This window comes from Ursus americanus, chromosome X (genome assembly GCF_024610735.1).
Source record: "Ursus americanus isolate L20-20 chromosome X, mUrsAme1.1.p, whole genome shotgun sequence".
Classification (NCBI taxonomy): domain Eukaryota; kingdom Metazoa; phylum Chordata; class Mammalia; order Carnivora; family Ursidae; genus Ursus; species Ursus americanus.
This window is the reverse complement of record NC_142164.1, coordinates 19,716,619-19,732,067: the sequence shown is the minus strand read 5'-3', so window position 1 is coordinate 19,732,067 and position 15,449 is coordinate 19,716,619. Positions and strand designations below refer to the sequence as shown.

Genomic DNA, 15,449 nt, shown 5'->3' with positions numbered 1-15,449 from the left:
AGTCTTATTTCAGACTAGCCTTGGGTTTTGGTTCCTGCAGTAGGAATGATGTCACTTTGTCCTTGTGCTCTGCCAAGTGAAGATGGAGGGAGTCATGGGCCAACCGGGGGCAGAAGAAGTGAGTACAGTTGCTAGAGGGCTCACGTGGGCAGATGGAAGCAACAAAGTCTTTCTATACCTGTGCTTCCCTACACCCTTGTCTCTCAGGACTCCTGTGGGCCACAGGTCCCACACTGTCCCTGGCTTGCTAGCTTGAGAACGCTGCAGATTCACTTTCTGAACGCTGATCACAATGCAGTGTTCATCAACCTTAGCCAACACAGGCTGATGGACTGTACAAGTTTCCCCGCTATCTCAAAGTAGAGTGTTCCTATGAAACCATCCATAAGCTGCAATGATGTAAATCAAAAAAGCAATTACCATTTCATAAAAGCAAAAATCCTCTTCAGATTTCTTTCACGTAGCGAAAACAGGTACTAACCTAGGTCTTTTGTAAAAGCGAAGTGGCATAAAGTGAACTTTCGGATAGTGGGAGAAACCTGTATTATGACCCTACTTGGTTCTGTTAGGTGAGTAAGAAAGAGGAATCCAGTTAGCACTGTCACATCCCCTCTTCTACTATTCCACTCATGGAACCCAGAGGTTGACTGACTTGCCTAAGGTCTCAGGGCTAGTGACAGAACCAGGAAGTCCAGTTATCCTGACTTAGCTGCTTAATAAACCAAGTTGCCTTTTCATGGTCATATTTCTTACTAGCATATTGGGTCAGAGGTTGGAGAATACTGGCCCACGCTGTTAAAACAGCAGAGAGGCAGACACCTTTGGCCCCTTAGACAGCTGAGATTCAGAGTTAACATCCCTGCTAGTGGTTTTGTGAGCATCTCTTAGCCCTTGTGTTTCTAGAATGGTGATCCTGGGTCAGCATAGGAAGTCAGAGCTGCCAAAGGCTGGTTCTAGGCCTTAAATGAGGAAGGATGTTTATCAGAAAATCAGCCCTTTCACTGTTCTTTGTACTGTTAAATTAGTGGAAAGAATGTTCTTTCCCAGAAGTCTTATTATAACTAGTATTCTTAGTGGCCATATGGAGTCATCATGGCATCATCGCAGGTCTAGAACCCTCTGTTTAGTAGCACAGGAAATGATGTAAAACATATTAGAAACATTCTCATTTAAAATGATTACAATAAAAAGATTTGTACTGGAAGGGGCATGTTTCAGTTACCTAGTAAATTCACTTAAATTCTCAGATGTCTTTTCTTGCTGAATAAAGAAGGCGTGATTGTAATGCTGGCTTTACCAAGTGTGCCATGTGTGTGTGTGAGAGAGAGGGAGAGAGAGACAGGAACAAGAGCTTATTATGTGAAAAACACTGAATTCCAGGTTTTTCTCTCCCAGACTATATGGTTCTGGTCTAGAGGGTAGAACATGTTCATTAATGTATTAAAACACACCCACACTCTTGATTCTTTGAGCTTCTCTTCAGTATGTTATATTCATCCTTGCATCCCCTATTGGCTGGCAGTGTCTTGGACAGAGTAAGCACTTGAGCAACCTGTGAATTGAAATGTTGAGTTTCAAGTCTTGAGGCCCAGCCACATGAACACACTGTTTTACTGGTGTGGATACAAAACTTTTTTTTTTAAAGGGTATAAGACAATGTCATACTTTGTTTCTATTTTTTTTTTAACATGTATAGAATTTGTTGCCTTTTTATGATTCCAACCACACATTGGACAGATGTCTTCAGGGACTTCTCTCCAAGTCCCAGATCCCTTTCCTGTGGCAGAACTGATGGTTCGGAGACTAACATCTTGTGAATAGCATTTGGCTAATTTTCTCCTAAATGTGGTACTTTGTATTTGCTCACACTGAAGCTCATCTGTTACTTCTTCACTTGAGGGACCTTCCTGCTATTTATGCATTGCCTTAGAGTTTCACTATTTTAAAATGGGCTAAGAATCAGTTTCTCCATCATTTATAAAATTTATTATTTAAAATATATTTCTATTGAATTAACATATATAGAGCTTACTATGTGATGGGCACTGTTCTAAGTAATTCATAAATATTAACGTTTTTACTGAAATTAATCCTGGCCCCACTTTGGGGCATCTCACTTTTTATTTCATCAACCTCGAGACTGTGTGTAGAATTTAGGAAGAATGTGAACTTGGATGGGAATATTTAACTTAGATTTTCACTAACCTCTAACTGAAACGTAGCATTTTCTTCCATTACAAATGTAGGCAACAAAGTACAGAGGGATTCACAGTATCTGTGACTTTTTCACCAGTATCACAGATACCATTGTATCATAAGTTATCCCAGATTTCTTGAAATATTTGTGTTTATCGCTACTTCAAAATTATAGTAGTTATTAAGCCTGTCATTATGCATTGCTATTTAATGTGTTAAAGGAGCACATAGGTTACTATATCACAAATGTGTTTTGGTAACTATTATTATTTCAATATACTTGGTTTCCTTTACATTTTTTTCATGCATTTAAAAATGTTATTCTCATAAGGGGTTCATGGACTTCACTAGACTTCCTAAGGGGTCCATGGCACTAAAATTGTGAAGGACCTCTACACCCATTCTCTCAGCCATACTAGGCAGAGGCTGAAGATGAAGTGGCAAAGATATTGGGAGAACTTGGGCACCCTGCATTTTAATCCCAGCTCCACCATTCACTTAGTTGTGTGGCCTAGGGTATGGCTCCTCATCTTTCTGGCGCTTGTTTTCCTTAGCTGCAATAATGGTGAGAGAGCCATTTGCCCCTGCTAGCTCATGGGGTATTGTGAAGATCAAATGACATAATGTCTGTGTACAGGATTGCTCTGAAAACACTTTAAAGTGTGATATAAGGTATTTGTTGAGGAATATTATTGAGTTAAGATTGAAGAGGTCTGATGATCCAGAGGATTATTCATCAGACCTGGAGTGAATGCAGTTAGGTAGAACACTCTTTAATATGTCGTGCATCCCATTTTCCATCAAAGATCTGAGATCATCTTCACAAAGCTCCGCACTTGGGTCTGAACGCTCACATTTGTGTATAATCGATTCCTTTTCCTTCCTTCCATTGCCCCAAGTAATGGCTTCAGTATGCCTTTGACACCACCCACCCAGATAGAAAATTTAGGGAAGCTGAGATCTGCAAAGCTTCCTGTCACACTAAAAGAATAGGATGATGTTATGGACCTTGGGATATGGGAGAGAAGATAAGGCCACTCTGGCCTCCTTGTTAATGCGATGTGCTCTGCCCTGTGAAAACCGAGGGTAAAATTAGGAGGATACTGGAAACCATAAGATAGTAGAAGGCAGTTTCTTCCTTATGTCAAGCTTGGGCCAGGCATTACTTACCTTTAATGGAGTGTTGATCAGTAAAATCTCCTAAATTTCTCTGAGCCAGCAGGTCTCATTCTTTTTTTTTATTGTTTAATTCCAGTATAGTTAACATACAGTGGTCTATTAGTTTCAGGTGTACAGTACAGTGATTCAACACTTCCATTCAATGCCCAGTGCTCATCACAACAAGTGCCCCCCTTAATCTCCATCACCTATTTAGTTCATCCCCCACCCACCTCTATGGGAACCATCAGTTTGTTCTCTATGGTTAAGAGTCCGTTTCTTGGTTTGTCTCTCTCTCTTTTCTTATTTCCTCGTTTTTTGTTTCTTAAATTCTACATATGAGTGAAATCCTATGGTATTTGTCTTTGACTGACTTATTTTACTTAGCATTATACACTCTAGCTCATCCATGTCATTGCAAAAGGCAAGATTTCATCCTTGTGGGGGCTAAATAATATTCCATTGTATGTATATACCACCTCTTCTTTATCCATTCATTTTATTGATGGACATTTGGGCTGCTTTCATAATTTGGCTATTGTAAATAATGCTGCTATAAAAATAAGGGTGCATGTATCCCTTTCAATTAGTGGTTTTGTATTTTTTGGGTAAATACCCAGTAGTGGGATTACTGGATTGTAAGGTAGTTCTATTTTTAATTTTTTGAGGAACCCCCATACTCTTTTCCACAGTGGCTTTACTAGTTTGCATTCCCACCAACAGTGCAAGGGGGTTCCTTTTTCTCCACATCCTCACCAATGCTTCTGTTTTTGATTTTAGCCACTCTGACAGGTGTGAGGTGATACCTTATTATAGTTTGGATTTGCATTTCACTGATGCTGAGTGATGGTAGGCATCTTTTCATGTGTCTGTTGGCCACCTTTAGGTCTTCTTTGGAGAAATGTCTGTTCATGTTTTCTGCCCATTTTTAAATGGGATTGTTTGTTTTTTGGGTATTGAGTTATATCAGTTCTTTATATATTTTGGATACTAACCCTTTATTGGATATGTCATTTGCACAATCTTCTCCCATTCCATAGGTTGCCTTTTACTTTTGTTGATGGTTTCCTTCACTATGAAGAAACTTTCTATTTTGATGTAGTCCCAATAGTTTAGTTTTGCTTTTGTTTTCCTTGCCTCGGGAGATATGACTAGAAAGATATTCCTACGGCCAATGGCAGAGACCTTCCTGCCTGTGCTCTCTTCTAGGATTTTTGTGATTTCAGGTCTCACATTTAGATCTTTAATCCATTTTGAGTTTATTTTTGTGTATAGTGTAAGAAAGTGGTCTAGTTTCATTCTTTTGCAGGTAGCTTTCCAGTTGTCCCAACACCAGACCCAAAGACTGCCTTTTTCCCATTTGATATTTGTTCCTGCTTTGTTGAAGATTAATTGACCATATAACTGTGGGTTTATTTCTGGGTTTTCTATTTTGTTTGATATATGAATCTATTTTTGTGCCAGTACCATACTGTTTTGATCACTGTAGCTTTGTAATATAACTTGAAGACTAGAGTTGTGATATCTCCAGCTTTGCTTTGCTTTTTCAAAATTGTTTTGGCTATTCAGGGCCTCTAGTGTTTCCATATAGATTATAGGATGTTTTTGTTCTAGTTCTGTGAAAAATGGTGTTGGTATTTTGATAGGGATTTTATTAAATGTCTAGGTTGCTTTGGGTAGTACAGACATTTTTAACAACATTTGTTCTTCCAATCCATGAGCATGGAATGTCTTTCCCTTTCTTTGTGTCATCTTCAATTTCTTTCATCAGTGTTTTATAGTTTTCAGAGTACAGGTCTTTCACTTCTTTGGTTAGGTTTATTCCTAGACATCTTATTATTTTGGTGCAATTATAAATGGGATTGTTTTCTTAATTTCTCTTTCTGCTGCTTCATTGTTGGTATATAGAAATGCATCAGACTTCTGTACATTGATTTTGTATCCCAGCAGGTCTCATTCTTAAGTTACCCTGTGGCCCTATGGTATTTCTGACACTAGAAAGGTAGCTCTGCTGTCATCAAAGTTTGCCAATATTATTATTAGTTGAATAACAATTATAGCTATTTTTTGAACACTTATTTTGCCAGGCAGTTAGTACGGGGCACTTTACATTGAGCAAAGCCTCATGAATGATGCTTTCAGGGAAATATGCTTAGATTTTCACTTTATAGATGAAAACCAAAGGCCCGGAGAGGTTAAGTGACATTGTTAGAAGGTGACCTCAGGCACCATGGTATAATAGAAAAAGAATGAATTGAAGCCAGACAGATTTGGGTTCAAATCCTGGGCTTTATCCCCACTAGCTATATACCTTGGGCAAGTAACTTAACCTGAGCCTTTTTTATCCTCTTACCATATTTCAAGCTTCTTAACTCTAGTGAAGCCTTCCACAACATCCCCCCGTAGCACCTTGTACGTGACTGTGTCATTTAGCAGGCAACCCCACCAGAGTGTAAACTCTTGAAGAGGTCATGTTTTGTTCCCCTTTGAATTTCTAAGTCCAAGATTTGTACATATCAGGTGCTCTAAATGGCATGTGAATGAACAATGTGGGACTTATGGTAACACCAATTAGGTTGATATGAAGGATAAATAACATATTGGAGCAGTAGGAAATTTTAAGTTTGCAGTTGGACAGACTAAGATTCAAATCTCATCTCTGCCTCTTAGAAATGTAAGCAAGTTACATTACATCTCAGAGTCTCAGATAAAACCTAGGATAATATTATCTATCATTCACAGTTGTAGTAAAAATGAATAAATCTCTCTCTCTCTCCTTCTCTAGATAGGTAGATAGATGGTAGATAGATAGAGATACACACACACATATCGCTGGTAAGTTGGAATCACTAATCAATGTTAACTTTTATTAGTGCATATGAATGTAGTTTGTATAGAGTGCTACACAAATACTCATTTAACAAACATTTACTGAGCACCTGCAATGCACCAGGTTTTGGGATGTGACACTGAACAAGACAAATGAGGACCATACTCTCCTTCCTAGAATTTACACTCTGGGACTGGATGTGGGGGGTGCGTGGGGGCACAGAGAATAATAATTCAGGTCTCAAGAGTGAGCCATCATTACTATCTTATTCACACCATTGACAGTTGGTCAACACTGAATATTTTTCATGCTGAGCTTTCATGGTCTTGGCTACAGGGTGAAGGATTTAAGTCCAGTGTGTTAAAGCCTGCTCTTCTAGCTCCTTGAGGGCAAGCACCAGGCACACTCGTTTTGTGCACCATAATGCCTGGGGGGGGGGTGCTGGGCCTGAATGTTTGAAATACTCCACAATTAGTACTGGGCACTTTATATTGAGCAAAGCCTCATGAATGACTCCACAATTCTAGGTGTGAACACAGAAATATTTTTCTTAAAGTGAGGGTAAGGTCATAGCTTATAATTCTTTTTGGCTGAATCCTAATCATAACTCTTTATTGTGAACTCGCTATGGTCCAGGCACTGGCTGGGCAATTTGTACATGCTATCTTGATGACTCTTTACCACCACTATCAGGTACTATTTTTCCTGAAATTTACCCATAAGGAAATTGAAGCTCTCATGTCCGTGTAACTTGACACACAGGCAGGAAGTGACCGTAGGGGGCAGGACAGCATAATAGGCGCTCAGCAAATGGGAGCGATTGTGGTGAAAAGTGAAGCTGGGTCTGAGAGACGGTCCAAGACAGCTAAGAATCCCAAGGGCTTACCCAGTTCCAGCAGGTGAGTCAAAGGTCTTGCACATCTATGCTGTCTTTTCAAGGGATATAGTTTATTCTGCATTCTATGAAAAACATACAGTTTTTGGCCCAATTAAGAACAAAACTTTGTATAACTAGAACATAGGTAAGTGCTTAGTTTGCTCTGAAAACTATTTCATTTTCACTGAGAACATTTAACAAGCAACTTGGTAACATTAAAGAATCAGAACTAGAGATGTCACAGGACTGGAAAGAGAGATAAAACAACCATTTGTAAAATTAAAAAATGCTTCTATTCATTATTATCTGGAAAAATCTAACTATTGGATCTCCTAAAAATAACAAAACAGTAATACTTCAAAATTTAAGCAGAATAAAGAACAATAGATAGAATAAATAGCACTGAGCAGTTGCAAGGCAAAATAGCTTCATTAATATATTTCTATAATGGATGGGAAGAATTGTGAGATGGTATGTGCTGCAATTTGATTATGTAATATAATGCAAATGGATTTTATTTTTACACATTATGACAACTTTGGACTAGCATAGTAGTCAGGGTTCACCAAAGAAACAGAACCAGTCGGATGTGTATACACACACACACACACACACACGAATTTATTTTAAGGAATTGGCTCATGTGATGGTGGGGGCTGGCAAATTTGAAATTTGTAGGGCTGGCCAGCAGTCTGGAAATTCTGGCAGGTGTTAATGCTACAGTCGTGAATCCAAAGGCAATCTGGAGGCACAATTCCTCTCTCCTCAGAGGACTTCAGGTCTTTAATGGACTAGATGAGGTCCAGCAACATTATGGAGGACAATCTGCTTCGATTCAAAGTCTACCAGTTTCAATATTAATGATATCTTTTCAAACATACCTTCACAGCGTCTAGACTGGTGTTTGATTAAGCAACTGGGCACTATAGCCTAGCCACCTTGACACACAAACTTAACCCTCACAACCAGTGTATCTGAGCAGGCTGGGAGGAGTACACCTGGACTCAACTGGCCAGAATAATAGAAAGAGAACATTTGTAGCACAAGTTGATTAAGTGAAGGACAGCAAGGGGCCTTGGTGTAACAGTTGCTGCTTTAAAATTTGTTGTTTTAAAATTTCATGGCATTTAACTTATTTAAATAAGAAATAATTGATCAGTGGCAAATTTCCCTTGATTTCAAAGATGTTATTAAAGTAAGGCATTCCAGGACCTCTGAGACTGACAAAGCTAAGGCTTCTGTAGCGCAGAAGCCAGCGCGGCTTCAGGGAGGAGGCTAGAAACAGAACTGTAGCTCCCTGCTCACGCCACAGCTGTGTGCTTCAGGGGGAAGCCAGCTTTCAGCATGACTGAGCGGCTGTGGGGCCCTATTGCTAGTTGTCAAGGCGAAGGTTTAGCATCTTCTTTCTGGTAGTCCAAAGAAGAAATCGAGATGATTCACTAAAGGATTAGAGAACAAGTAATTCAAAACAGAACACCAAACTGAGGTATAAAAAAGGAATATTTATCTTTGAAAAATACAACTTTGAACACTACTGGCATCTCATTTACAAAGCATTTTCCTGAAATACTCTTCATTGGCTTTGCTTACTTATTAGTACATTCTTTTACTTTGAATCAAGACTCAAGGGAGGGCATGCTCGTGTTACTATAGGCACCAGCAACACCACAGAAGAAAGGATCATCTGTGCCTCAGGATATTAGCCCCAAATCCTCATCCTTTCCCTTTCGTTTCCATCAAGCAGGACTTCCTGACTGGTCCACGTACACTCCGCCATTGCAAACTGCTGGTGGGCACCACAGAACGGGAGGTGCCCCCAGCCATCGGCGCTCCAGGCAGAGCTGAGCTATTTGCAGGAAACCTCACACACCCGGGCTCATTCGTTACCGGGAGTGTTCTACTATTACTCATATCAACTATTTGCAAACATTCAGCTTGAAGTGAACATAGTATTTACAGTGGTACATGGTTTGCAATTCAACACGCTGACGGCAGAAGAAAAGGGACCAACAGACTTTATAAGAAGGCCAGAGGGAAGGCATATTAAAACGAATCCCTTCTGCTAACGTGTGTGTGTATGTGCACATGCGCACACGTGTTTTAATTCATAGAAAACTAAACGTGCCCTCCTTTAAAAGCAGACTATTTACAAGGTGATTCTGAATAGCACATACACATGCCAGTCATACTGGACACTTGTTTTCTGCGAATACATCTAGACGTTTTTAATCTGCTATATTAGAGAAAATAACTTTGGAACATTTGTCAACTTTTGGTTCACAGTAATTTTGCAAAAAGCCACAAACCATGCTTTGTCTTTTAAAAGGTGAGCCTGGTCAGGCACCTTCTAGAAGATGCTGTGTTATTCACTTACTGGCTTACTGGGGATCGGAAAGACCACATCAGTTATGGAGTACCTAGTGCTCCTCTCATTCCTCTCCCCAGTAGCAACATTAATCTGAAGAGAAGTTTTGAAACACAAATCACATACAAATCATCAAAACATTTCAATTAACAGTGTTTAAAAAAATACCAAACTCTACGACAGTAGTACAGACACTGAAAACACCCCAAATACTCTTTAGCCTCAGGCCTTTTTCAATATCACTAATAAAAGAGACAAGCCACTGACAGAATGGGAGCAAATTACAGTGCTTGAGGGTCTGAGTCCATTTCTTTTTAGGGCCTGTAGCTCGAGGTGCTGCTCTAGGATCCTTATTTTAACTCAAAAGATATTCGGGGAATGACCCGGCAAATTTAAAGCACTTCCCACTTGAAAACCATTGCGAATACAAATCACTTTCTCAGCATGTCCACTGCACATTCATCTGCAGGAGCCCAGGCTGTCAGGCCGCGGCATTCAGGTCAGTTTCAGGCCCTCGAAGCCACAGAACTTCCACCTCTTCTCCAGACTGGCTCCAACCCCGGTCATTTCCTGCCTGAAGGTGTGCTGCAGCTTGCTCATGAGAGACTCCACATCGCTGGTGCAGATCTGCGGGCCAGACAGAGGCGCTCCACTCAGAAGCAGTTCCACCCTCCACACACGGCCCCCCGTGCTTCCCTTGTACGGGTTTCGTAACTGCTGTATGTAGGTAATAATTTACATACAACAAATTCACCTACTCTATGTGTGGAGTTTGATGAATTTTAGTACATTTATACAATTGGGCAACTCTCACCACAATTTAGTTTTAGAACATTCTATCACCCACAGAAGGTTCCTTCATGTTCCTTTGTAGTCAATCGTCCCTCCCAATCCCTGACTTGGATTTTTTCACTGCAGTTTTGAATTTTCTGGAAATTTTATATATGTGCAATCATATAATATATATATAGTCTTTTGTGACTAGTTTCTTTCACTTAGCATGCCATTTTGGGGATTGATCACCATCGAGCTTTTAATGAAAAGAGCTGGTGTCAGTTGTGTGGACGGGCTTGGATTTGCAGCCAGCCGAACGACAGCTGATCAATGCTGCTGCTGTGTGCAGGCCGACTGAAGCTGCAAAGCCTTTTGGGAGGGGAGGGAGGCAGGGCAGAATTCTTCACACATGCATTGCTTTACAAAGGAAAAATGACAGAAATAAGGAATGCCCTATATTCCTACTTCTGTGCATTGTCTCCCTCTCCCCACTTCACACACACACACACACACACACACACACACACACACACACACATCAATATAAAAACAAAAATCTTCGGACCCCTTTAGGACTTGTTTCAGGTGGTCATCTTGACATGAGTAGCAACCTTCCTAACTGTGAACCCTGCACTACGGCTTGACTGAAGAGCACTAGGGGATCCTGAGAGAAACCCTCAGTTGCCACCACACTGAATGTTCCTGAAGCTGGAGGGAGGGGGGCCCCCCCATTCTGTTGGCATCACTGCAGAATCTCTTTGGGAGGCCCTGTCACTACTCTGGCAGGAAGTTGCTCAGGAGAAAATGGGCTGAGAATAGGAGTGAAGTCATGCTTTCTTCCCACTGCTAGTAGTAGACGGTAGCCAGTTAAGTGAAAAATGCACATTGCAGAGTATCATACAGAGTTGAATCCCCATTCCAAAACCATAAATATACAATGTTTATAGATGTATACATACAATATAGGTGCAGCATATGGTATGGAAAATGGTCTGAAAGAAGATATGCCAAACTGTTAACAGTGGTGATCCTGGAAGGGTGGGGTTGGGTCACTTTCCCTTTCCTTTCACTGGCTTTCTATGTTGCTTACATTTTTAACAAAAATGTATGCATTATTTTTTTTTACAATTTTTTTTAAAAAAGGACCAGACCATTTTTACTGACACATAGTTCAATTTCATACCACTTCAACCTACCACTTAGTTCTGGTGCTCACATTTGATCCCTCCCTTTGCTGCCAAATGGGCTGTTTAATTGCGGAATGGTATCACTTCCCAGAGCTCAATGAGGGGGGTGGGCTGGCTCGAACTAAAACAAATGCCACGAGGACGATGCATCACCAGAGCTGGATGCCCACATGCGCAAGTGCCTCTGTTAAGAGGACATGTGCTTAAATGGCTTAACTTTTTGGACATCCAACTATCAGGAATCTGCATTTCAGTGGCCACGTCTCAAGAGCCCCAGGTCCTGTGAAATAGTGAATACAATCCACGAGCAGGTTTAACTGAATGTGGCTTCTGAAAAAAAATCTATCTTGAGGTTATTTATTCTGAGGGGTCGAGAGTCCCCTCCTGCTTCTATGAGGCATCCTTGACTTTCTAGGGAACTAATACTTACCCTTGCCCCCAGTGCTTTGTGATCCCCCCCCCATAGAACAGCATCCCGGGAAGGAAGCGACCCATGAACAGAACTTGAGTCCATGTCACAGACTTACTGTCTCCCCTGTTTTGTTTTTGCCCCTGCCTTGATCATTTCAACACAGGTAATGACAGTGGTGACAGTGATGGCTGGAGTAAGACTTCTGAACATTAACATTTGCTAATGGCTAAAGGCCTGGTACAAAAGTTGACTGGTGAGAGATAGTGGGTCACTTGCAGCTTATATAGAAATTAAAAGAAAGGAGGAAAATTCTTCTAAAATGTATCTTGGAAGGAGGGTGGTCAACTCATTCGGGTTTGCCCACAACTTTCTGGTTCTGGTACTGGAAGTCATAAGTCCTAGGAAACCCCGTAGTCCCAAGCAAACGGAAGCAGACGGTCACCCTACTTGTGAGAGAGAAGCTATGCACTGCATCGCAGTGAGAATAGGTGACGGAAATTTTCTTAGAGCGATTACTAAAGACTTACTTATGCTTGAAGAAAGTACCCTCCGGCCCCTTGCATGCCCATTTCAGGACCCCACGTACCTTATTGTCTAGACGGTGCAAGTAGGAACAGATGTATTCAATACTTGCTCCAAATGGATGGACATGAAGAAATGTGGAAATAATCCCTATAGTGACAATACCATGGAGGTTACACTTGAGCATTATATACTTTGAGATGAGAGCTAACTCACATGTACCACATACTACATACTGGGCACTATTCTAAGTTTATATACATTTTATTCATTTAACCTGTACAACAACCCACTGCATATATTGCTTCTCACTACACTATATCACGTGGAGAAAAGCTGGCATTTGAGGAGTCACTTCCATCATTCATGATGGCAAAAGACCATTGGAGTTCTACATTTCACAATGAATTTAGAATTTTATAATGAATTTAGATTGTGCTGGCTTTTTGCAGTTCTTCTGCACAGTCTTTAAATTGGACTTGAGCTTCTTATGCATTAATAGTGTCTTGCTGTTGTGGTAAAAGTACAAATCAGGTACTTCGCCTGATTCACTTCATGCCTCTCACAAGAGAATCTGCTGATTATATTTGGTTTTATTCTGTGAGTAGCTCTGTAAAGAAAAGCCAAACATTTCATTCACTCAAGTGGTCACTAGCATTTGTTTGTGCTTAGAGTTCTAAATCTCTTCAAGTAACACATTTTTTAAAATAGAAGTTTACAGCCTCCAGGAATGTGCACAATTTTTACTCAGTGTCACTATGGGGTGGATTGGTAGCTATACCTACTGCCTTGATTGTTCTGGACATCAGGTTAATTGTTCTAATACTTTTTTCTCTGGCAACAGGTAGAACATAAATTGTTCAAAGGCCTACTATTTCTTTCTTTAAATTTTTTGAATTCCTCTCCTTTCATAAAGTCTTAAGAACATCAAATAGACCCAGAATTGAGTTTGCCAAGAACCGCCAGGAAATAAAAGCTAAATTTGGTTTATAGACTACAACCTGTCTATTCCTTCAAGTGACTGATAAAGAATATCACAAGTTTGAGTTGTAGCTTGAGGTTCAAATCGGTTCTTTGTGAAAATCCTCCAAATATCAGAGGGCAAGGAGGTGGGCTGGGGGATCCAGGAGGAGCTGATGGTAGAGTTCAAAATCTGTTGAAAATGGATACTACGACTTATAACACTACATGATGCTTAAATGACAAGGTAAATTGAATTGCTGTACGCTGACTCAAGCTGAGAAACTTAAATTCTAAAAAAGACAGTTCATGTCCAAAGGAATTCTAGGTGCTATGGCCAAGACAGGCTGTCTGTCAAATGCTGAGAAATAACTCCATAGGTTTCAAAACACTAAGCAGTTTCTGTAGATTCATACCCAAAGAACCAATTTAAAAAACAGATTTTCCTTTCTCTCTGTCAGCCCAAGACTATATTCTTTAAAAAACAAAACAAGAAACACTTATCTTAAGAATCTTTGTTTCTAGAACTATCCATTCACAGAGGCTTCCTTCTATCCCCAGCTCTTCTCTGACAGGTCTCCCTGTTGCCATGCCAATTTGTTAAAGAACTTTGAGTTGTAAAATGGAAATAAGTTGTCACTTTTCTTGAAGACTCAATGGCAGATCCCCTTGTGCATCTTTATTAACATATCAGAGTGTTAAATCTGACTACAATATCCATTACCAAAGAAGGCAGATATATCTTCAAAATATGCAGAAGCCAATAAGTGTGGAGAACTTCTGAGATTGGGGTGGGCCACTGTGGGGTTCAGCTTCCTAGAAGGCAGCTGGGATTATCTGTTGAGGCCCAGTATCAGCCCCTTGGAAATGGCCGAATATTTTAGGACCTCAATCTGCCACTGTTCTCCAAATGGAATATCAAGTCAACAGCATTTGTGCAGTATACTGGGAGTGCAAAATGGTTCTCATTTTACTGAGGGCTTCCTATGGGCTGCACACTGTGCTAAGGGATTCTAATGAATTATCTTATTTAATACGCATAGCTGCCCTATGATATAGGTAATATCATTCTGCCCATTGTGTAGATGGAGGAACTGAAGCTCAGGAAGGAAATGGTAGGGTCAAACAGGAAACCAGGTCTGTCTGACTCCTCAACCATGTGTTCTATCTTGCTTCTGTGGATGGATTTTTATATAATGAGAGCAATTCTAGCATTTATCTCATCAGAGCCCACCAGTGTCCAACATTCCACAGACAGCCTCCTGAGTCATCTGCCAGTAACCTGGAAAAAAATTTCAGAGAGGCATACACACTTCCTCCAGAGGCTCATCTGGGAAAGCTCTCTGCCAAACAGCGTATGCACTATAACCCTGAGTGGGAGTGAGAGGGCTCTGCTATCCTCACATAGAGATTTAAAAAATGTACAATGTGTTTCTCCAGCAGACCAACTCTTGTGCTTACACCCACACATTTGATGTGGCAGCAACCCCGGGAGCTTGAGGAGGACTGGGAGCTGCTGTTACCATTTCTATAAAGTCTATACTTATCCTGTCATCTTCAGGACTCTGGGTCTGTGCATTGTCATGCTTCATTAATGCCTGATGGGTATATTCATCTTAGGTGAAACCCTTCCCCCCTCCACCATAGTCAATACATTGTATGTGTGTGTTCCTTACCCACGAGTAGAATGTCACGTTCAGATTTGATAGGGCTGCTGTTCAGGGTCTTCTCAAGAGGGTAGTCACTGTCCTGGCTCGATGTACACAGTACAGAAGCACAGCTTTCCTATGGGAATAATATGCTTCCTGGGTCAGTTCACCTTAGTGGGTAACAGACTTGGATTTGATTATGCAACAGGGAACTTTTTAAAGTAGTACCCAAAAGCAATACTGTACAATTTTGATGACTGAATGGGAGAGAAAATAGCATTAATTTATGCAAAAGCATCACAGATCATCCCAAACTTCTTCACATGGTTCCAAAATTTAGACATTCATCTTTGCTAATTTTTTTTCCCGCCTTCATCATTCTTGGCTCTATACAAGTAATCTGAAGAACCAGATCCAACATTTACTGCCCACTAGATGCCAGACACTGTTAGGTATGCGTTAGCTCCACTCTACAAATGAGGAAAGTTAGGCTCAGGTAAATTAGGTAAACCACCTTAG

The 15,449-nt window shown here is 40.5% G+C and overlaps 1 protein-coding gene across 12 annotated transcripts in view; it reads right to left on the bottom strand.

The window, feature by feature from the left end:
* Positions 1 to 8,543: 8,543 nt before the first annotated feature.
* Positions 8,544 to 15,449, bottom strand: part of ENOX2 (ecto-NOX disulfide-thiol exchanger 2) — a 267,809-nt gene continuing 260,903 nt past the window's right edge. For 11 of the 12 annotated variants that reach the window (XM_087859910.1, XM_087859911.1, XM_087859915.1 and 8 more), the window contains 3 exons: positions 14,958 to 15,066; positions 12,386 to 12,471; positions 8,544 to 10,053 (listed from right to left, as the gene is read on the bottom strand). In XM_087859910.1, coding sequence (XP_087716036.1) covers positions 9,922 to 10,053; positions 12,386 to 12,471; positions 14,958 to 15,066 — 327 coding nt within the window. In that variant the 3' untranslated portion in view covers positions 8,544 to 9,921. Of the gene's footprint in view, positions 10,054 to 12,385; positions 12,472 to 12,494; positions 12,932 to 14,957; positions 15,067 to 15,449 lie in introns of those variants that run through there. The other variant, XM_087859919.1, reaches the window with a different exon arrangement.